Source organism: Daldinia vernicosa (genome assembly GCF_022497035.1).
Source record: "Daldinia vernicosa strain CBS 139.73 unplaced genomic scaffold F5Y00scaffold_15, whole genome shotgun sequence".
NCBI lineage: Eukaryota > Fungi > Ascomycota > Sordariomycetes > Xylariales > Hypoxylaceae > Daldinia > Daldinia vernicosa.
Window position 1 is genome coordinate 309,954 of NW_025953931.1, and position 20,847 is coordinate 330,800.

General features: G+C 47.6%; 8 protein-coding genes across 8 annotated transcripts; 6 read left to right on the plus strand and 2 right to left on the minus strand.

The window, feature by feature from the left end:
• Positions 1-1,602: 1,602 nt before the first annotated feature.
• Positions 1,603-4,412, plus strand: F5Y00DRAFT_268475 (ATP-dependent DNA ligase; the record flags this gene model as incomplete). The annotated part of the gene is made up of 2 exons (XM_048012257.1): positions 1,603-2,250; positions 2,306-4,412. The coding sequence occupies 2 exons, from the start codon at positions 1,603-1,605 to the stop codon at positions 4,364-4,366; spliced, it is 2,709 nt and encodes a 902-aa protein (XP_047866266.1). The 3' UTR covers positions 4,367-4,412.
• F5Y00DRAFT_233121 (aldose 1-epimerase) lies at positions 4,353-5,809 on the minus strand. Its single transcript, XM_048007262.1, has 2 exons — positions 5,027-5,809; positions 4,353-4,967 (listed from the first exon to the last, which is right to left on the minus strand). Exons 1-2 carry the CDS (start codon positions 5,551-5,553, stop codon positions 4,460-4,462), a joined length of 1,035 nt encoding a protein of 344 aa, XP_047866267.1. The 5' UTR covers positions 5,554-5,809; the 3' UTR covers positions 4,353-4,459.
• A 1,190-nt stretch (positions 5,810-6,999) lies between these two features.
• On the plus strand, positions 7,000-8,070 carry F5Y00DRAFT_260635 (uncharacterized protein; the record flags this gene model as incomplete). Its single annotated transcript, XM_048011046.1, has 1 exon — positions 7,000-8,070. The coding sequence occupies one exon, from the start codon at positions 7,000-7,002 to the stop codon at positions 8,068-8,070; it is 1,071 nt and encodes a 356-aa protein (XP_047866268.1).
• Positions 8,071-8,235: 165 nt separating this feature from the next.
• Positions 8,236-9,115, minus strand: F5Y00DRAFT_36642 (uncharacterized protein). The gene is made up of 3 exons (XM_048013555.1): positions 8,776-9,115; positions 8,408-8,717; positions 8,236-8,335 (listed from the first exon to the last, which is right to left on the minus strand). The coding sequence occupies exons 1-2, from the start codon at positions 9,077-9,079 to the stop codon at positions 8,473-8,475; spliced, it is 549 nt and encodes a 182-aa protein (XP_047866269.1). The 5' UTR covers positions 9,080-9,115; the 3' UTR covers positions 8,236-8,335; positions 8,408-8,472.
• Positions 9,116-9,384: 269 nt separating this feature from the next.
• On the plus strand, positions 9,385-16,556 carry F5Y00DRAFT_268479 (DUF1744-domain-containing protein). The gene is made up of 3 exons (XM_048012258.1): positions 9,385-10,212; positions 10,275-10,417; positions 10,471-16,556. The coding sequence occupies exons 1-3, from the start codon at positions 9,590-9,592 to the stop codon at positions 16,455-16,457; spliced, it is 6,753 nt and encodes a 2,250-aa protein (XP_047866270.1). The 5' UTR covers positions 9,385-9,589; the 3' UTR covers positions 16,458-16,556.
• A 353-nt stretch (positions 16,557-16,909) lies between these two features.
• On the plus strand, positions 16,910-17,498 carry F5Y00DRAFT_260638 (uncharacterized protein; the record flags this gene model as incomplete). Its single annotated transcript, XM_048011047.1, has 2 exons — positions 16,910-17,014; positions 17,112-17,498. 2 exons carry the CDS (start codon positions 16,910-16,912, stop codon positions 17,496-17,498), a joined length of 492 nt encoding a protein of 163 aa, XP_047866271.1.
• Positions 17,499-18,181: 683 nt separating this feature from the next.
• On the plus strand, positions 18,182-19,445 carry F5Y00DRAFT_268483 (SET domain-containing protein; the record flags this gene model as incomplete). The annotated part of the gene is made up of 2 exons (XM_048012259.1): positions 18,182-18,840; positions 18,905-19,445. 2 exons carry the CDS (start codon positions 18,182-18,184, stop codon positions 19,443-19,445), a joined length of 1,200 nt encoding a protein of 399 aa, XP_047866272.1.
• A 327-nt stretch (positions 19,446-19,772) lies between these two features.
• On the plus strand, positions 19,773-20,431 carry F5Y00DRAFT_268484 (uncharacterized protein; the record flags this gene model as incomplete). The annotated part of the gene is made up of 2 exons (XM_048012260.1): positions 19,773-20,048; positions 20,105-20,431. 2 exons carry the CDS (start codon positions 19,773-19,775, stop codon positions 20,408-20,410), a joined length of 582 nt encoding a protein of 193 aa, XP_047866273.1. The 3' UTR covers positions 20,411-20,431.
• Between the last annotated feature and the right edge of the window lie 416 nt (positions 20,432-20,847).

Here is a 20,847-nt window from a genome sequence, read left to right on the forward strand (position 1 = left end):
GAAGTAAAAACTGGAGGTGCCATGCGTAAAGATAAACTTTCCCATGACTCTACTGGCAAAAGCATAAGGTAAGAAGTTAGCTACGACCAGGATTCTTAACGGTGAAAGGATGGTTCGTAGGTCCTGCTATGATAGAGTACCACCTGCACCATTCTCGATGAAAACAACTACTACCTGCACCATCCTCGATGAAGATTGTGAAGTCTTGTAGTTGTAAAGGTAAGAAGTTACGTACGGGTTAGTTTCAAGGAAGTAAAAACTGGAGGTGCCATGCGTAAAGATAAACTTTCCCATGACTCTACTGGCAAAAGCATAAGGTAAGAAGTTAGCTACGACCAGGATTCTGGAAAAGAAACATCAAGTAAATAAAAACTGCAAGTAGCATAAAAGATTGGCACTGTTAACGGTGAAAGAATGGTTAGTACGTCTACATGCTTAATGATTAAGCATAGATATGTCGACATTATCAAAGGCAAAATAATTGATAATTTCAACAAACTGTTAACGATGAAAGGATGGTCTGATAGAGGGTAGACCTTATTTATAAACGAATAACTACCACCTGCACTATCCTATGAAACAACCTCAAGCAAGAATAGAATTAGGGTTAAGCAGTCTCGTTGCTCAAAATTACACTAAGCCGGTAGGTCCTGTATGATAGAGGGTAGACACTTACTTATATAAACGAACAACTACCACCTGCACCATCCTCAATGAAAAGAACTTAACCATCTCCTCAAGCAAGAATAGAATTAACGTTAAGCAGTCGCGTTGCTCAAAATTACACATATAAGACCGCGCTTCAGCAACTCACCCTTCCAGCAAATCTTCTCTCCATTCTCACACTTAACCACAACAACAGAAAAACTAAGCACCAATCACTACACGCCCTCGTGGGGTTACGGCGTTCTCACTCGTGATGTTTTCGCTACCCTTTTTTGCAATTACATCTTGGATTGTCCGTATATATTCCTTCATCGTCGGCCCAGCAGATGAACTCGCCGCACTATAATGGTAAGGATTTTGAACGTTACAAACATGAGATAACCCTAACCACAAACTGGGGATGATTTTTATTTTCTGTTGGGATCTGGTCGTGCGTTACTCTTGAGCAAGGCCCCTCTTGGTCTACCGATGGTAGGACCCGATTTGTATCTCCGACTGGCTGTATTAGGATGAGTTTTTACGGTACGACAGCTTGTTTCATTTAATTCATTTAAAGATCAAAGCGTGGTTTTCTAGATTTGTTGATTTGAGTGTCGTCGCCTATTTGCGCACGGATAAAAGAGAATTACCAAAAGTAGAAAATGACTTGGAAGTCTAATGCGCGCCACAATCCCATGCTGACGTCTTACGTAACCCGCGTTCCACCTCGAAGGATGCATTTCTCGTATAATTGAATGTTTTATTACAAATGCAAAACAACGATGCTACCGGTACTTGTCAACGACATCATCAATATTTTCTTATGATCGACTAGATCATACTACGGAATGCGAGGAAAGCGCGTCGAGCCCATTGGATGAACAAGATATCATCTAATAGGCAAATGGTGCTTTTATCCATACCCAGAAAGTGTTTCGTTACGGATTCGAGATTGGGATGCCTAGTCCAACGAAAAAGCGGAAGCTAAATAGTGGCAACTCGAAATCATCTGGTTTACCTTCAAGGGGTCTGGAGTATTTTTTCTCGAAGCAGACGCAAAGTAAAAGCCCTAATGATCAAACACCAGAGGATAAAACACCGAGCGATGAAGGTCCTATGCGGGATCAGGTGATGACGGACGAGGAGCTCGCGCGGAAGCTCCAGGCTGAATGGGATAAGGAGGCCGAAGCTGTGGGGCACGCCTCCGGATCTTCAGCCGTAGCAGCGGTCCTCGATCCGCCTAGATCGGACAATTTCGCTAAAGCTATTGATGTTCCACCAGCATCCTCGGATCCTTTAGTAGGAGCAAAGAAGGCTGAAAATAAGGGCAAAGGCACGCTGTCGCTACAATCTGTTACAGCTTCCGTGGACATAGTTTCAGAGACCATACCATTTGACGAGAGTCCTCTTACATTCGACCCTTCGAAGTACATACCACAGCTTCAGGAACATTGGGCCAGCGATGGTGGTGATGCGTCATACGCACTTTTGACGCGCTGTTTCGTACTTATCAACAACACATCTAGCCGAATTAAGATAGTAGACACCCTTGTTAATTGCCTACGCGTCCTTGTAGAAGGGGATTCCGAGAGCTTGCTACCAGCTGTTAGTTACATGTTTATTCTCTATGTTTATATGTCCTACTAATTACAGTAAGTAGGTCTGGCTTGCCACAAACTCAATATCGCCACCTTATATCTCCCTGGAACTCGGATTAGGAGGCTCGGCGATTTCGAAGGCCTTGAAAAATGTCTGCGGCTTAGACGGTCGATCTCTGAAGGCAATTTATGATAAATACGGCGATGCGGGTGACGTTGCCTTCGAAGCGAAGAAGAAACAGAGCTTCACGCTACGGAAGCCAAAGCCTCTTACGATTAAAGGCGTCTATCAGTCTCTAGTAAAAGTAGCTAGTAGCCAGGGACAGGGCAGCGGCGAGGTAAAACAGCGTATCGTGGACAGATTGCTACAAGATGCTCGGGGTGGCGAGGAGAGTCGATATGTCGTCCGTACGTTATGCCAACATCTACGGATTGGCGCTGTGAAAACCACAATGTTAATCGCTCTATCGCGCGCGTTTCTCCTTTCTAGACCCCTTGGCGCGGAGTTTCCATTGAAATCCGTCGACGCGCTTAAGGCATTAAAAAAGGAGGAACTCGCGGACGTGTGGAGTAGGGCCGAGGAGATCGTTAAAGCATGTTTCGCAAGGCGCCCCAACTATAACGATCTTATCCCTGCTATGCTCCAAATAGGAGTGTGTGATGAGTTGTTACTAAGGTGCGATCTGACGTTACATATACCTTTAAGGCCAATGCTGGGGAGTATTACAAGGGATCTATCCGAGATGCTTACGAAGTTACAAGGGAGAGATTTCGCCTGCGAGTTCAAATACGATGGCCAACGAGCGCAGGTCCACTGTGATGATAAGGGCAAGGTATCAATATTTTCCCGGCATCTGGAGGTCATGACCGACAAATACCCAGACCTCGTCGAATTAGTGCCAAAGCTGCGTGGGGAGGGCGTCGACAGTTTTATCATGGAGGGTGAAGTGGTTGCGATGGATCGTCAAACAGGGGAATTAAAGAACTTTCAAACGCTCACGAACCGAGCCCGGAAGGACGTGGCAATTGGGAGCATCACAATCGACGTCTGCCTATTCGCGTTCGACTTAATGTACTTGAACGGGCAACCGCTTCTAGACCGGCCGTTCCGCGAGCGACGTACGCTACTACGATCTCTATTTACGGAAATACCGCACCACTTTACCTGGGTGAAGAGCCTCGACGCTACGTCGCAGGACTCCGAAGGTGTGCTGGAATTCTTCAAGCAGGCCATAGAGAATAAATGTGAGGGCATCATGGTTAAGATTCTTGACAACCTGCCCAACCTGCCCGCTCCCAGAGACGCCTCAGAGGATCCCAACCGGCCGGCGGAAGATTTAGAAGAAAGCGAAACCTTCACTTTACCAACGAAGTCGAAAGGGAAAAAGGGCAAAGGGAAGGGAGTTAGCAACGGTGACCACGAAAAGAAGCCATCTTCACGCCGGAAACCACTACTTGCTACTTACGAACCTGATAAGCGCCTCGACTCGTGGCTTAAGGTGAAAAAGGACTATAGCAGTTCGTTTGACACACTAGATCTTGTACCGGTAGCTGGATGGCATGGTCAAGGCCGGAAGGCGAAATGGTGGTCGCCTATACTAATGGCGGTTCGTAACGACGCAACAGGGACCCTGGATGTCGTGTGTAAATGTATGTCCGGGTTTACGGATGCCTTCTACAAGGCGAATAGGAAATTCTATGACGACGGTTCCGGCGAAGAACAATCGGATTCCAATGGCGCTAGGGAGGGCGAGGAGGAAGAAGATAAGGGCAATGACGAGGCGGATGAGAATGACGGGAGGAAATATAAAAATGTCCGCAAGACGAAGCCTAGCTTCGTAGAGTACTCGGGTCCCGAGCCGGATATCTGGTTCGAACCTCAGGAGGTGTGGGAGATGGCGTTTGCCGACATTACATTGTCGCCGACGTACACTGCGGCTATTGGACTAGTGAGCCAGGATCGAGGGCTCAGTTTACGATTCCCGCGCTTTCTCAAAAAGCGCGAGGATAAAGGGTTAGAAGAAGCTAGCAGTAGCGAGTTTCTGGCTGCATTATATAGAAAACAGGAGGCTAAGGCGCCAGCTACGGAGGAGGTTGAGGAAGGCGACGAAGAAGAGTTGTAGATGTTCGATTAGATTTGAGTAGTTAATATAGCACATATAAGCGGCCCATGTCTTCTAATAACTTCTTGTTATCCCTCACCATCAGAGTGCTGATTACTCTTTCCATGCCTTATACACGATCCGGGCTCCGTATTTCTCACCCTTCTTGAGAAGCTGCTGGCTCCGCCAATCATCGACGTTAATAGCATTCACAAACCGACTAGGCTCCACGCAGAAACCGCTGCGCGACCCGCGCGCGGGAGCCCCGCCTACAGCCGGCACATCAATCCACTTGCCGGTATAGAATTGGAACGCGGGCTCCGTGCTGAGAACCTCTAGGTGGATCTTGCTCTCTGGGTGATGAGCGGAAACGAGTTTAGTTAGAGGAAGACCTCGTGTGTCTATCGGTACAGAGCTGGGAGAAGCGGCAGGATCGACGACGAAACAGTCGTCGAAATCTGGCTCCTGGGCACCGAGGGTGAAAGGAGTCGCCGTTGCGACTTTGGAGTACGCAGTTGGTCCGGTAGTTGGGATACCCCACTCATCGAGAGGGAGATATGAATTGGTACAAAGTTGGACCACAGTTCCCTCGATGGTTGGGTTGCCCGAGAGGTTAAAGTACCTATTCATATCAGTAAAATGCATTGTTGCCCGTACCCGTAGGGATCCAGGTGATCATACGAATGGTTTGTCATGTTGATGATAGTTTCCTCCGCACCTCCTACCAGCTCAGCCTCGTATTCCTGGCTAAGAACTATGACTTCTTTTCCGTTTTCGGTGACCTTGCCGGCCGTATAGAACACTTTGGCCAGAACCTCACCGGGGAACCCCTCATCCCCGTCCTCACTTGTAAGCGAGAACTCGACGGTCTCTCCACCCTTAAGCTCGCCCTCGATTCCGGGAATGTTCTTGCGGACGCCCACCGGGGTCGGACCCTTCCATACTCGCTTGCCCCAGCCCACATTTCCACCGTGCAGGGTATTCGGTCCGTTGTTAGCAACGAAGCTATACGACTTTCCTCCGTTCAATCCCTCGACCTTGGCACCGGAAATGCGGTTTGCGACACGGCCAATTGTGGCACCAAAGTGCGGGCTATTGTGCTCGGCATAAAGCTCTTGGGCCGGGAAGCCTTGGACAATGTCGAGGCCACCAACCTTAAAAGATTGGATGATAGCGCCGAGTGGCAGGAATGAGATCTCGTCGGCCATGGTGGTGTTTGCTATAGTTGTCAAGTTGTCACTGATGCTAATATGAATTGGCGGGATGTGGGGGTTAACTGGAGGCTCGAAATAGACTTTTAGACTCAGGGCGGGATGGCTGCTAGATATGGGAAATCAATTAGAATACTCAGCCTCAATAGCGAGAGCATTGGTATTCAGGCTATATACGATGTTCACGAGACAAGTGACAAGTGTGGGGAGAGTTTCCAAGCCATCCCTTAACTTACAAGGTATGTACAATGACCTACACTAGGTACCTACATCATAGTACCTTATGTCATGTACATATGGCGGGGTAATTAGGTCGGTCGTACACGGTCGTACACGGTCGTACAAAGCGGATTATACGACTCCGTTTTACCTCATCATTCCACCTAGGTAAGTCGCGGTTTCTTTATTTTTCTACGTTATCATAGCGTCAAAATACCTAACTGGCGCAGTCTACTAACAATTATGCTGGTAGGTGCGCTACCTTTTTTTACGTTATTCTGACCCGTACAACCGGATTTGCAATACGTGGGTATCATAGATGTGCATATGTACCTAACCTAACCTAATCTAGGTACCTACGTACACCCATGTACGGAGGTAATAGAGAGCAGCCCAGAGCCAAATTCCCGATTAAACTGGTTGGGGGTTAATGGGATATAACCTTTATTTACATGCCTTATCTATCGCATTTGGAATGAGATCTTGAGACGATTCAACCAAAGATATTGTGTATACTATATACAAGCATTCGGCAGCGTAAAGAATGCAACTACCTGTGTTAAAGATGCATTGATGTGGGCATTTGAACTGTGTTCGAATCCACAAGAATGTCTCATCCTTTAAATGCCAGGCAATGTTGAAGACTGCCTAGGGTGCTTATTGGAAGTACATAGTACCTGTCGTCTGGGCAAAGAATATTTTGGGCCAATCATTGTCTTAGCCTTATGGCGTCTTTCTTCTCATTAGGCAGGAAAGGGCAAGCTAAAACACCCGCGTTGGCACCTGGTACATCTGCACCTGCGTGGCCATCTATTTTCTTAATGCCCACGTGGAAGTACCTACGTAATCTACCTACCCTATATCCGGCTGCAGGTGCCGTCCAATGCTTAAATGCTTACCGTACATTGGATCATTGGATACCTAACCTTACCTAAGATACCTAGTTGTTCAACCAACTCACCGGCCTCGCTAACCCTCCTGATTCACACTTGTCTACCCAATATTCAAAAACGATTATCTGTTATTCATTATCTATCATTTCCGATCCCGATTCCAAGGAATACATAGACAACCCAACCCCAAGATGCCTAACTAAATTTCTCCGATTATATACGAAAATAATACACTAATGGACGGTCAGCTCTAGGTCTTGCAAGCTCTCCTTTAGAGCTTCATAGGCACCCAGTTACTTTGGAATTCGCAAAGTAAAGGGCTAGACGAACCATGGCCGAATCGTCACCGCTAAAAGCTACCCCTAAACGCAAGCGCGACGATGTGCTCAATGAGCGACGCGTTTTCAACCCTTCTCCAAATACTTATAGTCTGCCTAAGACCACCTTCTCTTTTCAAGCTCCGACCCTGAAACCAGTGGAGAATCCTCGAGACTATACTCCTGAAGATGGTAACAGTAGTCCTCGAACCAAGGTTGCTCAGAAGTTCCAAGAACTGGCCCTTGGAAGTGGGGGCGGGGTAATTGATAACGACAGGGTCGATGGCACTGATTTTATGGAAACGAGAACGGGGACGGGATCAGACGAGGCTAGTCCCCAATTTGCAATTGATAGCCCGAGGTTTTCGCCAGAGCTCACCGTCTTCGATTTTGATGGAGGTATCAAAAGTAGCACGTCCGTCGAAGATATGCAGCTTGACGATGACGATACTGCGTCGCGTAAGCGTGTCAAGTTGCCTGACCTCACCGAACTCCAAAATTCTCATGAGGCAGGGTTGGGGGGAGAAGTAGACGTAACAAATCCCGACTTCCCCCAGCCTACCCAGTCCCCTCGATTTTCTTTGCAGACAGCCGTGGATCCTGCTATTTTGAGGACAGCAAAGACAGAAGGTTCAGGCCGCCTGCAGAAGTCGTATCCGTCCATCAACCGATTATCGGAATCTAAGTCGCGTATTCGAAAACGATCGGGCACCCCTCCCTTAGCGAAACGTAAGACGACAGAAGCCCTGACCGAGGAGGATCCTATCATCATTGACCCCGTCCGTGCCGCGCTTACGTGGCATGAGGATGAAATCACTATATATGACCCTGAGGATAAAGATGATGACGGTACCGGTATCAATGGTATCGGCTTCAGGCCGACTCCTGCTTTAGCATACGCGCGGGCGCAGAAACGAAGACAGCAATTGGCCGAATATAGAAAACGCGAGGAGAGCGAAGCTAGAGCGAAGAGAAGTCAACGTCGTCGACAACGGATTGGCAATGTCGCGGAATTAGAGAGGAAACATTCCATGGCACGAGTGCGTTTCTCGGATGCAGAACCGACTACTGTAGTTACGACTTGATGCCAGCATATGTCTGCCACCGCTTGGATTTCAATACGATCATTCTGGACTTGGGGTGTTGAGTGGATATAACCGGCAATGATTTAATTAATAGGGCGTTGGATGGCTCTGGCGCGGATTTATAGCCATAAATGGCCGACATGATGGCAAGGCTGCCTTTATCTATTTGAACCCTATTCGACTTTCTTTATGCTTTTGCGAAATAACCTAAAACTATATAGCTTCGGATTCGGTATCTCTATAGGTCACACCAACAGAGCCAAGACTGTCGAAAGCGTCAATGTTGATAAGTGATTTATGGGTTTCGAAGGATAGCATATAGATAGAAGCGACATACCCTGAATTTCTATAGTACAGTAGCGATTCCTTATTTTTGTTATAACGTCGGCAAGTCGACCGAAATCACCAAAATTTATACCAGCTTTTCTTTGTAGCAGCGTCTTGCCTTGCTTTTTCTGCTTCCAATTTTAACCTTGCAGCTTCTTCAGCTTGCACCTTTTTCTCGGCTTGCTTTTTATCCATGACCTCAACTATGCGCGCCATGGCTATGCGCTCGTTCGCTCGTTGCGCACGGCAGTATTCCCATTGAATTATGGAGCCCAAGAAAAATGCACCAAAAGCCCAGTTTGTTGCTTTTGGTATCGTCCCTGGAGGACATAATTAGTCTAAGCACACTTTGAACTCACAAGTGGTACGCTTAGGTACCTCCTACAATATATCGACCCATTCCTACTACCGCACCCGATCCGATGCCCGTCATAAGGCCCTGGCGGGCACACGGGATTTTATGTACATTGAGGAAATCGTCGGATTTGATGGACTGGATCCCGTCCTTGATTGTGGGTTCAGGAGTGCTCTTTTGCCCCTCCTTGGATTCGCCCGTATGGCCTTCGGGGTTTGAACTGGGGAATATTTCGTAGATCTGCGGTTTCTTAACGTGGTCAGGAGGACCTGTTGCCCCAGGTGGAGGGCCTCGCACCCTTGAAGACTCGTTGTCGTGTTGCGCCATCACTGGCGCTGAAAATACTAAGCTTGAATTTCTACGGTTCGGTATTTTGTGACTACAAAAATCGCGATTTGGAGCTATGACGCTGCTATGCAGAGGGCCCAATGGGAATATTGATCTAACCGAGTAAAACGAATTGAGTGCTATTATGCATATATAGGGGCACTTTAAGGAACGCGACAATGGTAGTACATAAAACGCGTACATATATTATGCAAAGACGCGTCTCGCGTTTAATGGAACAGGGGTTTTGTAGCCCAATCCATATCGATTATAGATTCTTTTAGGTACAACAACTATACCGAATAGCAAACCTAAAGACTGGAACATCAACTACTTTAACAAGGTAATTATCGGGATCTCAATTGGATTGGTTATCTCAGTTAAACCCTACCGTCGCAAATGACGCCCAAAATACCCTGCATTATAACAAAACCGTCGCCATAATCGACAATTCCTTCAACTTTTGCACTAGGCCATAATTAAGACCATTATTCTCCTACCTATTCTAATATGCCCAACACATCTCTACGCCGCCCTCAAAAGGGCTATGCTCGGCGGGGAGGCAAGAATGCCTACCATGGTGGCAGTCGGACTCGAACATTTGCTGCGTCAACTACACGCAACGAGGCTACATCAGCCGACGAGAAAGCGGAGCGGACACTCCTTGCGCAGCAAATTGACGAGTCTATGGGGTTTGCTAGATACGAGTCAGGAAGAAGAAAAGAGGGATGGCTTGTCAACGTCCAACCGACAACCGTAGCACTTGGCGACGATCGAGCCCCTGATGGGAGAGCGGCATTAGACTGCTATTTTATCGAGGAAGACGGACAGACGTTCAAGGCAACTATCGAATACGAACCATACTTCGTCATTGCGTGCCGAAAAGGAAGAGAGGGCGAAGTCGAGGAATGGCTTAAACGAGTGCCGGGCGGCGGTGTCGTACACAGTATTAGACGAGTCGAGAAGGAAGACCTGTCTATGCCGAACCACCTTCTCGGATATAGAAGGACATTCCTCGAGTTACGGTTTAGGAACGTACCAGATTTAATGAGTGCAAGGCGGGATATAATGCCTATAGCGGAGAAGAATAAGAAATCTATGGGCACGGTGGATGTTTATGCAGAGGTTGCTTCGTTGGTCTCCCTATTCCCAGAAGAATCTTACTCAAACGTCTAGATATTAACATAAAATATAGCGAACAAGCGGGATTCGACCTATTTGATGATTCACGAGATGACGACGGACGACATAATGCTTCATTTGCGGACGCTAGCGACTACATTGTCGATATTAGAGAATACGATGTGCCGTACCACGTAAGAGTAATGATAGATATGGGTGAGTGTATATCACCAACTTCCGTTATTATATCATGTTAATGAGAATGCCAGATATTCGGGTAGGAAAGTGGTATTGGGTGGAAGTAAAGCATGGCATTACCACTATAACGCTTAATGAGGAACACATAGTTCAAGCCGACCCCGTAGTGATGGCCTTCGATATCGAGACGACGAAGGCCCCCCTCAAATTTCCCGACGCCGCCATAGATCAGATCATGATGATGTCGTACATGATCGATGGGCAAGGTTTCCTCATCACAAATCGGGAGATCGTCTCGGAGGATATTGCGGATTTCGAATACACCCCAAAACCCGAATACCCTGGAGCATTTATGATTTTTAACGAGCCTAATGAGAAAGCTGTTATCGAGAGGTTTTTCTCACACGTCAAAGAAGCGAGACCGACCGTCATCGCCACGTATAACGGAGACTTTTTCGATTGGCCGTTTGTGGAAACGAGAGCAAGCGTTAACGGTATCGATATGTATCGAGAGATTGGATGGAAGAAAGATAGTGAAGACATCTACAAGTGCACCTACGGCGTCCATATGGACTGTCTAGCGTGGGTCAACCGAGATTCTTACTTGCCCCAGGGTAGTCGAGGTTTGAAGGCTGTTACTGTTGCCAAGCTTGGATACGATCCAGACGAACTCGATCCGGAGCTTATGACACCATACGCAAACGAGAGACCTCAGACTCTAGCAGAGTATTCAGTTTCAGATGCCGTCGCTACGTACTACCTATACATGAAGTATATCCACCCATTTATCTTCTCGCTGTGTACGATTCTACCCCTGGGAGGCGATGACGTATTACGCAAAGGAACAGGTACCTTGTGTGAGATGTTGTTGATGGTGCAAGCATATAAGCACGAAATCATCCTACCAAATAAGCACATGTCACCCAAAGAGTCATTTTGGGATGGGCATTTACTTGATGCCGAAACTTATGTCGGCGGCCACGTCGAAAGTATCGAGGCGGGTGTATTTCGAGCAGATATTCCGGTGAATTTTGCTGTTGACCCCGGTGCGGTTGACGAGCTCCTCGGGGATTTAGATGCGGCTCTTAAATTCGTGATCGAAATCGAAGAAAAGAAGTCTCTGGATGATGTCACCAACTACGACGAAGTTAAAGAGCAGATTGCATCGCGGTTGTTACAACTCAAAGAGACACCCAACCGAAACGAGCGACCTCTAATTTACCACTTAGATGTTGCCTCTATGTATCCTAACATTATGACAACAAATCGATTGCAGCCGGACTCAATGATTCAGGAGTCGGACTGCGCTGCCTGCGATTTCAACCGCCCAGGTAAAACTTGCGATAGGAGGTTACCCTGGGCTTGGAGAGGCGAGTATCTACCTGCGAAACGAGACGAGTACAATATGATTCGGCATGCGCTTGAAAACGAGAAATTCCCAGGTAAACGACCTGGCGGACCTATGCGAACATTTCAGGAGTTGCCAGAAGATGAACAGGCTGGTCTCATCAGGAAACGGTTGCAGATGTATAGTCAAAAGGTCTACCACAAGATCCGTGAGTCGACCACTATTGTCCGGGAGGCGATTATTTGTCAACGAGAAAATCCTTTCTATATCGACACAGTCAGAGATTTCAGAGATCGTCGATACGATTATAAAGGACAAGCGAAAGTCTGGAAAGGCAAGACCGAGTCCCTAAAGTCTTCCGGAGCACCAAGCACAGAGGTTGACTCCGCGAAGAAAATGATTGTCCTTTACGACTCTCTACAACTCGCGCACAAGGTCATTTTGAACTCATTCTACGGTTATGTCATGCGAAAGGGTTCGAGATGGTACTCTATGGAAATGGCCGGTGTGACGTGTTTAACTGGCGCAACGATCATTCAGTTGGCACGATCTCTTGTCGAACGCCTTGGCCGACCGCTTGAATTAGATACCGACGGTATTTGGTGTATGTTGCCTGCGACATTCCCAGAAAACTTCGTCTTTAAACTTAAGAACGGCAAGAAATGTGCTATTTCATATCCTTGCGTCATGTTAAACCATCTTGTCCACGCCAAATTCACGAATCACCAATATCAGACTTTGGTTGATCCAAAAACGTTTAAATATGAAACGCACAGCGATAATTCAATTTTCTTCGAAGTTGACGGACCCTACAAGGCGATGGTTTTGCCGACATCAAAAGAAGAAGACAAGAATTTGAAAAAAAGATATGCCGTTTTTAATGACGACGGTAGTCTGGCTGAGCTCAAAGGATTCGAGGTGAAGCGAAGAGGTGAACTCAAGCTTATTAAGATCTTCCAGCAGCAAATCTTCAAATTCTTCTTAGAGGGAACTACCCTCACAGAGTGTTACGCTGCAGTAGCAAAAGTGGCAAACAGATGGCTAGACGTTCTTGATAATAAGGGCTCGACACTAGCTGATGAGGAACTCATTGATCTCATTTGCGAAAACAGAAGCATGTCCAAGACGCTCGAGGAATATGGAAGTCAAAAGTCCACATCTATCACGACGGCAAAACGGTTGGCAGAGTTCTTAGGCGAGCAGATGGTCAAAGATAAGGGTCTCAATTGCAAGTATATTATTTGTGCTAAACCTCGAAATGCTCCTGTTACCGATCGAGCTGTCCCAGTCGCCATCTTCTCCGCCGCACCGGACATCAAGCGAACATACTTAACAAAGTGGCTTAAGGAAGAACCCTCCGATACCGACCCCAGGGCGCTTTTAGACTGGGGTTACTATTTAGAACGATTGGGTTCTGTTATCCAAAAGTTGATCACCATTCCTGCCGCGTTACAGAAAGTTCGTAACCCAGTCCCGCGAGTGGCACACCCGGACTGGCTTCAGCGGCGGATCAATATCAAAGATGACAAGATGAAGCAGAAAAAGTTGACCGACCTCTTCGCAAGCACTAAGGGACCTCTAGAGGATATAACAAATCTTACAGGTTCGAGGGTGGATGATCTCGAAGATTTCGGGGCCAAGCTACTAAAGCCGAAGAGTATAACTGCAGCCATCAACGCATCCCAACCCCCGCCAACGGCGACGAAGCGAAAATCCCCCGAACCAGAAAAGGAGAATACGGATCCTTTTGCGGCCCTCCCGAAGGAGATGCCAAATCCATCTGATGACTACCCAGCTTTTTTGGAATACCAAAAGAAAAAGTGGAAGATCCAAAAGCAGGCTCGAATCCGCCGGCGCCACCTCTTTGGAGACCGCCGTGGCAATGCGAGCGGCAACATCCAACAGACATTTCGCCAGAGAGCAGAAGTTACGTTCAGGAATACGTGGCAATTACTTCAGCTCCGAGCAACTGATAATCCAGGCGTAGTAGCTGCCTTCGTCTTAATCGACGCAAAGATTCACTCGCTTAAGATCAAGGTCTCACGGCAGGTTTTCCTAAACCTCAAGGGCAAGGACCTCCCCGACATCGAAGTTCAGGGTTGCGAAGTAGAGCAAGTCTATCACACCTTACCAAATGGACACTCGTCAACACACTTGTTCAAAATCACCGTACCTGAGGATATTTACTTTGCCGAGTCCCAGAAGTTTTCATTGCTGTTCAACCACCCGAGTGTAGAAGGCGTATATGAAAAGCAGATCCCATTAAACGTTCGAGCGGTGCTCCAACTTGGCAACTCGTGTACCATTGACGAGAGCCAGCCCGGTGTACTCGGAAATGGCTTAGATCAAGGTTTCGATCTTAAGAGTTTAATAAAGCCGACAAAACCCAAGGCTTACCTGGACTCTAGTCCACTTGCGTACCTCTACATATCACATATCACTGCGGGAGAGAGGCAGATCTTCGGCGTATTCTCTTCGACTAGGGACGAAGCTCATATAGTGATCCTTCAGAAGAACAGGGATTCCGGGCAAGACCTGCCTAACGTTACGAAGATCTATAGTGAGATGTTTACAAAGAGGCGACAAGAAGGGGAGGGTAGCAATTGGCAAGAATGCTTTGCCTACCAGGAGAAACTAACGTTCAAAGTAACTCAGGTAACAACGCGACGCAAGGCGCACCTCGAGATTAGTGATCTAATCAAGAAGATGAAGAAGGATGAGTTGAAGCCTCTCATGCTTGTCATTCAGTCATCTCAGCAAAGCCTGCTAGTTCACGATATCCCTACCCTCGCAGAGTTCCCTATCCTTCCTCTTCGATACGACCAGGCAGATAGCTCTCTTCCGCCTCTTGGCTGGCAATCCGTTGTCGCCAAACGTCTTGTTTCTCACTACCTTAATCTTGGGTCGTGGATTCTTCACCTCACAGCTCTAGCAAGGTATGGCGACATACCCTTATGTAACTTGGAGCGCGACGATCCGAGGTTCCTCATCGACGTTGCATACGCTCGCCGGCTACAGTTAAATAACGTGGTGCTGTGGTGGTCACCGGGCCCTAGGCCAGATCACGCCGGCTATGAGCAAGATGATGTGACGGGTCTGCTCGACACGGTTACGATGCCCTCAATCAATACCCCCGGGACATATGCATCAGTTTGTATCGATATCGAAGTTCGGAATCTGGCTATTAATACTATACTCACATCAGCTCTAATCAACGAACTCGAAGGCGCAGATTCAATCTCTTTTAACCCCGCCGCTGATGCTGCACCATCAGATGGCAACGAGGTTTTGCATTCTGAATCAGCGTTTGCCAATGCCGGAGTACTTGTACTACGTGAGATGGTCAAGTCCTGGTGGGCGGAAGCATGCAAGGGTAGTCCTATGGCCGATATTCTCGTCCAGCATCTAGTACGATGGGTCGAGTCTCCCGACTCTTTCATGTACGACCGAGCGTTGCAGTACTATGTGCAGATGATGAGTCGCAAAGCCATGCTGCAGCTTATGGCAGACTTCCGTCGGGTCGGTTCGCAAGTTGTGTTTGCGAATTCCAATCGACTACTTTTACAGACAACAAAGTCAGAAGTAGGCAACGCATATGCATACAGCCAATACATCCTGAAGAGCATTAAGAGCAAACCTCTATTTCACTTCATTGACCTCGAAATTAAAGAGTATTGGGACTACCTGGTGTGGTATGATGAGTTTAACTACGGCGGGAAAGCTTGTCAAGAAGTTGTCGAAGCCGAGCAGCAGAGTCTGCAGACTATTATGAACTGGCAGATGAAGACCTTCCTACCTCTTCGACTACAAGACACGTTCCAGCATTGGGTTGTCGAGTTTATACAACTTATGCACGGACTTAAACGCCCCTTGATGGTAAACGGGGACCCCGATGCGACACCACGTCTGACGCAGCTACCGTTGCGCAACGGCTCTCAAGGTGACGACGGTGATATTTCGCAGGTGATCCTCGGCAAGAATTTCGAAAAGCAACTCAAGAAGGAGATCAGGTCCCTCGTCTCGACCCAAGCTCGTGAGCTCCTCCACCCAGAACTGGCGTCGGACTGGTCATTCCCCGTTCTACCAGGTAGCCACTTGAAGAACATGCAAAATCGCAATGCAGTACTTGAGCTCGTAAAAAGCCTTATGCAAGTCCTGTCACTAGACAAGAACATCACCATGGAAGCGCGGTTGCTAAGGAAAGAATTGCTCGCACTATTCGAAGTGCGCGAGTTTAGTAAAGAGGGTGCGTTCGCAAATCCGAGCGAGAGCCTCAAGGTAGCACAGTGGAGTTGTCACGAGTGCACCCTCGCCCGCGACTGGGACTTGTGCCGCGACGAACACCTACTACCGGATCTGAATGCCTTTGCCGGTGACAACGAGGCGGAAATACGGAGGGCAGCGGCAGCCAAGACCTGGCAGTGTCCATTCTGCGATGCTGAGCTGGACAAACTGAAGATCGAGGAGAGGTTACTGGCGGATGTGCAGAGTATGGTGGTGGAGTGGAGCACGCAAGACCTAAAGTGTGAGCGGTGCGGCAGCGTGCGGTTGAATGACCTCATGGAGCATTGTACATGTAGCGGTCCGTGGACGGAGAGCGTTAAGAGGGGTGAAGTAGTCAGGCGGTTAGGTGTATACCAAGGCGTGGCGAAGTGGTTTGGCCTCCGGATGCTAGAGAGTCTTGTCGCGGAAGTCTTAGGAGGGCTTTAGAATACGGATCTAGGACTATTAGGCGTTTTGCGGGTTTGTAGAGATGCTGGATCTTCTGCGCTGATATACCTTTACGTGATAATTATACCATTACTTCGCAATTGCTTGCAATTGCTTCTCGCTCGTGATACTTCGGCTCTTTCATTCCCTTGTGCACCGCAGTCCTCCGCGAACAACCGCAGTTCTGCACCGATTAGAATAGGACATGTGTCGCAGTTGTTAAAGTCCTATGAACAGTTGTTTATCCAACCATTACCTGCTCCGAATTCCGGCATGTTTCGTTACACTACGTAGTATGCAGCGAAGTATCATTGCCATCGCAGGCGGGGTATTCTTTACAGCCTGATGCCTAAGCCCCTAGAAAGTCCAGCACGGCTCGTGCATCTCAATCTTTAATTTTAAAACATTGCCGCCATCCAGTTAGCTAGCCTCTAGTTCGAACAGGAGAAAACATGACGATCGTAGGAAAAGCAGACGTTCCGGATAGGAAAGCTTTTCGCGAAGGCTTGAACAGCCGTGATGAGCTGGCTGAGAAAGCTAAGTTCATCACCGCTCACGTATGTTTTGTCTCGGGCTTTATTCGCCACCACACGGGAAAGCAAAAAAGAAAAGAAAAGAAAAGAAAAAGAAATACCAGGGCTAATGTGGCTACAGCTCGGGTGGGAAAGCACCCCGGCGTACTCGGAGACGGAATCGCACGACGGAGGACCGTGCGAGGTATCAGCGCCTCTGCCCGACGAATGCATCATCGTGCTGCTGTACGGGCAGATGCAGCTCGACGACGACGAGCGAGTCCTGACGGGGACCAACGTCGCGGTGCGCACGCAAGGGTCCAAGACGCTGCGGATCCTGACCAACAGCGCCGCGGTGTGGTATCCGGGGATGTGCTGCTGGGAGGGGGACGAGTGCTTCCTCGCGACGAAGGGCCAGTGCAAGCGCTTGGGGATCGGAAACGTCAGGGAGGTCAAGAAGAAGCCTAAGAAGTCGGCTTGGAGCTGGGTGAAGAAGCTTAGCTTGGGGAGGCAGGATAAGGGTTCTTGACGAACATCGTTGATTGCTATGTAGTCGGGATTGGGGAGCGGTATTATGTCAAGTTGGATGTCTTGGAACTGGGGTCTAAGTCATTTTGTGTTTGGCAGTTGGCAAGTGTCTATAACAAGTAATGCCAGGTATGATGGTGGTGGTGTAATTAGGCTAGGTACTCTCATCAATGCACGATGGGTCATTATTCCACGAGCTCGACCAACGATTCTCCAAAAGGTTACAATAACTGGACAGTGATGATAATGTTCTAGTGCGATAGTACAATAAATTCCACCATACGACAGTAGCTAAGGAGAAGGAGCTGGACTCTGAGCAAATGATATAAATAACGCCCAAAGTAGGTCACAATACTCGCCAAGTCAATAATCAGTACCTCTACGGAGGGTAATTAGCTATAGGAAAGTAACAGCTAGAGGAGTAGCCGAGGGATTAGCTTCTTGCTTGAGAGTTGTAGCGTGATCTCCGAATCCTGTATTGTGAATCGGTTAAAGCTGTATATAGCCAAAGAGAAGGAAATATCTTCGATGATCACGACCTATTGTGATCGCCCTCAAAACGAACACGGTTTTTCTTCGCATATCCGAGATTACTCATTAGAATATAGGATAAAATGATGAGCGTAATATTAACCTACTATTATAATCTTGCCCGATTCTTTCCAGACTCTCCCATATAAGATCATGCGCGTTATCGAACTCTATGGCTACCTGGCGCTTTTTGGGACAGTTGCCGGAGCAAGTTCCCTGGGTGCAATATGCCCCTGGAGCCCATTAAGTAAAATAGAAGACGGGACCTGTGCTGGATTGGGACAGAAGCGAATTTTGAGAAACCTCTCGGGGGTCAACTTAGATTGGGAGGGCCCTGAGCATTGTGTAAACGAAACATGCATCTTCTCAAACGAACACATAGGTGATGGCATCGTACTCGTCACCAGCGAAGTAAATGCAAAGATTGCAAGCAATTTCCCAGTCATGGTCAATAATGGGGCGACAACATTACCATTTCACGTGGCAGAGGTGCCCGGAAAGGGCGTTGGTATTGTTGCCGATAGAAAAATACGTAAAGGGGAAACTATCCTCATACGCTCCCCGACGATGATGGTGCAGACCGCCCCCCACGTTGGAATGGAGTCAGGGACAAGGGATGTTCTATATGACATCGCCGTAAGAAAACTTCCCACTAGAGGCCGAGAGCTTTTAATGGGCCAGATGGGCGAGGACGTCTACGATAAAATAGAAACAAACTGCTTTCAAATGTACATCGACGGGGCAAGCGACTCGGGTAGCCACCTAGGGTGTTATCCGGAGATATCTCGATTCAATCACGACTGTCGGCCAAAGTAAGCCTGTTTCCAGAAGCAAATCCTCAACCTGCAAATGGCTAATAAGAATATTATCATGTAGTATTCACTATCGTATCTCTAATATGACTCATATCACAGTCGCCGCGCGTAATATAGAGCCCGGTCAGGAACTAAGCATCAGCTATATCGAACTTATGCTCTCACGAGAAGAACGTCGTTCCCGCCTACGCAAGTGGGGATTTGAATGCGCTTGTTCTCACTGCAGCATGAGCAATGAAGAGGTCGCTACTTCAGATGCGAGGCTTCAGAGGATCGAAGAGTTAGAAACCGCCCTAGAGAACTTCAACCAGACCATCGTAACTGCCGACACTGGGGCACAGCTAGCAGATTTATACGAAAAAGAAAGATTGGATGTCTATCTCGGACGAGTGTACACACGGGCGGCACTTAACTTTGCACTGTTTGGTGAAGAGGAGAAGGCTCAAAAGTACGCGCTGGCCGCAATAGAAGCTCTGGAAAGGGAGTTCGGACCGAACGCGGCTGACGCTAAGGCCATGAGAATTTTGGCTGAGAATCCGAAAGCGCATTGGACTTGGGGGAAGCGGAGAAGAGGAAGTTCGGGAAAGGGCAAGGGGAAATAATCCTTCGAGGCGATACTTTGAACTGATTTCCTGCTGAGGATGTGAAGACTGTAAGTTGATCAGGTAATTACTACCGAGATATTCAATGCCGTAGGCACTTGACGCGTATTATATAGTATAATTATATCGAACCTTCCATTCATATGTCTTCCCTCCATATTGCAAATAGCAATTCATTGACGCATCTATGCCTTATAAATTATCTTAAACAACAACCTTACAACAGATCTTCGACTAATCAAGGCATTATATCAAGGCATTATATAGGTACCTATGGTAGCGTGTTAATATCAGGAAAAACACTGAAGTTCTTATCTCTTTAATACCATGGCAGAGACAGCATTCTTTCTCTTCCCCAAACTTGCGCCGGAACTTCGCTGCATAATTTGGCGCGAAGCTTTGCCGGAACACACTGGGCCGAGTGTATTCTTCTTCAAAAAGGAATGTTGGCGGCTAGAACCTGATAAGATTATACCAGAGAAAGGCGAGGCGGAAATGTGGTTCCGCCATGAACAGTTGAACGATGATGTCCAATTGGATGTGCCTCTTTTCTACGTCAGCTATGAAGCTCGCGGTGTTGCGCTGGATTGGTTCCGCAAACATGTAAGCATTGTCAATCTTTAACCCCTGGCATAGTCAGTCTTTCCTAACGTCCGTAGGGTATCAAGATCAAACCACGCGAGAATGGCCAACATGTTTTCTCACGCTCTTTCAACCCTGAGAGTGACGCATTATATATCACCTTAGAGAGGTGGGTCGAATTCCAACGTGGAGACGCGTATCGTTTGGAATATCATTCTTTTCTCGTTCGATCAAAGGTTAAGCGTCTTGTCATGCCTCTGAACCTTTTGCGACCCGCCAACATCGACATAATAACAGAAATATTCTGGTGGTTCGATGACGTTACGGAAATACTACTATTTATCGGCAAAGGGCCCGATCAACGAGGGGGACTTGGGCAGTAGGAGCTGACCACTTTCCCAGAGTGGGTATTCAGATGGGATCATGAGTATGGTAGCTTTGATTGTCTAGTGAGAGACAAGAATTGGCTCGAAACTCAGGCAGATTCTGATAACTGGGATAAAGTGGCGAATGCTCTTTATGACGAAACCTTGAGGGACGCATTTAGTTTCTTAGTTACCGATACTCTGGAGATCCGACTTGCATTTGCTATCAGAAGATAGAAAAGCATGAGAGATCATGATGCCCAGGCGAGAGGTTCACAATATCAAGCCACCGCCTCTATTTCATGTACTTTAGATTTTCATTTGAACCAAATGAAAGCACTTCGCGTCTGGTATTGATCGATGAAGAGGAAATTGTCTTAGTTATCTTGCAATGACCGGCTTGTCAACACCGGTAAGCTCGGGATTTCCCATGGTTGAGACTTAAGTCAAAATCT

What these genes read in the sequence shown, in the direction of transcription:
- F5Y00DRAFT_36642 (XM_048013555.1), bottom strand. Translation starts at nt 9,079, where the DNA reads ATGGCGCAACACGACAACGAGTCTTCAAGGGTGCGAGGCCCTCCACCT. An exon ending in GGGTCGATATATTGTAGGAG is followed by an intron (nt 8,718 to 8,775) that starts GTACCTAAGCGT and finishes TATGTCCTCCAG; the next exon opens with GGACGATACCAAAAGCAACA.
- F5Y00DRAFT_233121 (XM_048007262.1), bottom strand. Translation starts at nt 5,553, where the DNA reads ATGGCCGACGAGATCTCATTCCTGCCACTCGGCGCTATCATCCAATCT. An exon ending in ATCAACATGACAAACCATTC is followed by an intron (nt 4,968 to 5,026) that starts GTATGATCACCT and finishes TGATATGAATAG; the next exon opens with GTACTTTAACCTCTCGGGCA.
- F5Y00DRAFT_268479 (XM_048012258.1), top strand. Translation starts at nt 9,590, where the DNA reads ATGCCCAACACATCTCTACGCCGCCCTCAAAAGGGCTATGCTCGGCGG. An exon ending in GTTTATGCAGAGGTTGCTTC is followed by an intron (nt 10,213 to 10,274) that starts GTTGGTCTCCCT and finishes CATAAAATATAG; the next exon opens with CGAACAAGCGGGATTCGACC. An exon ending in AAGAGTAATGATAGATATGG is followed by an intron (nt 10,418 to 10,470) that starts GTGAGTGTATAT and finishes TGAGAATGCCAG; the next exon opens with ATATTCGGGTAGGAAAGTGG.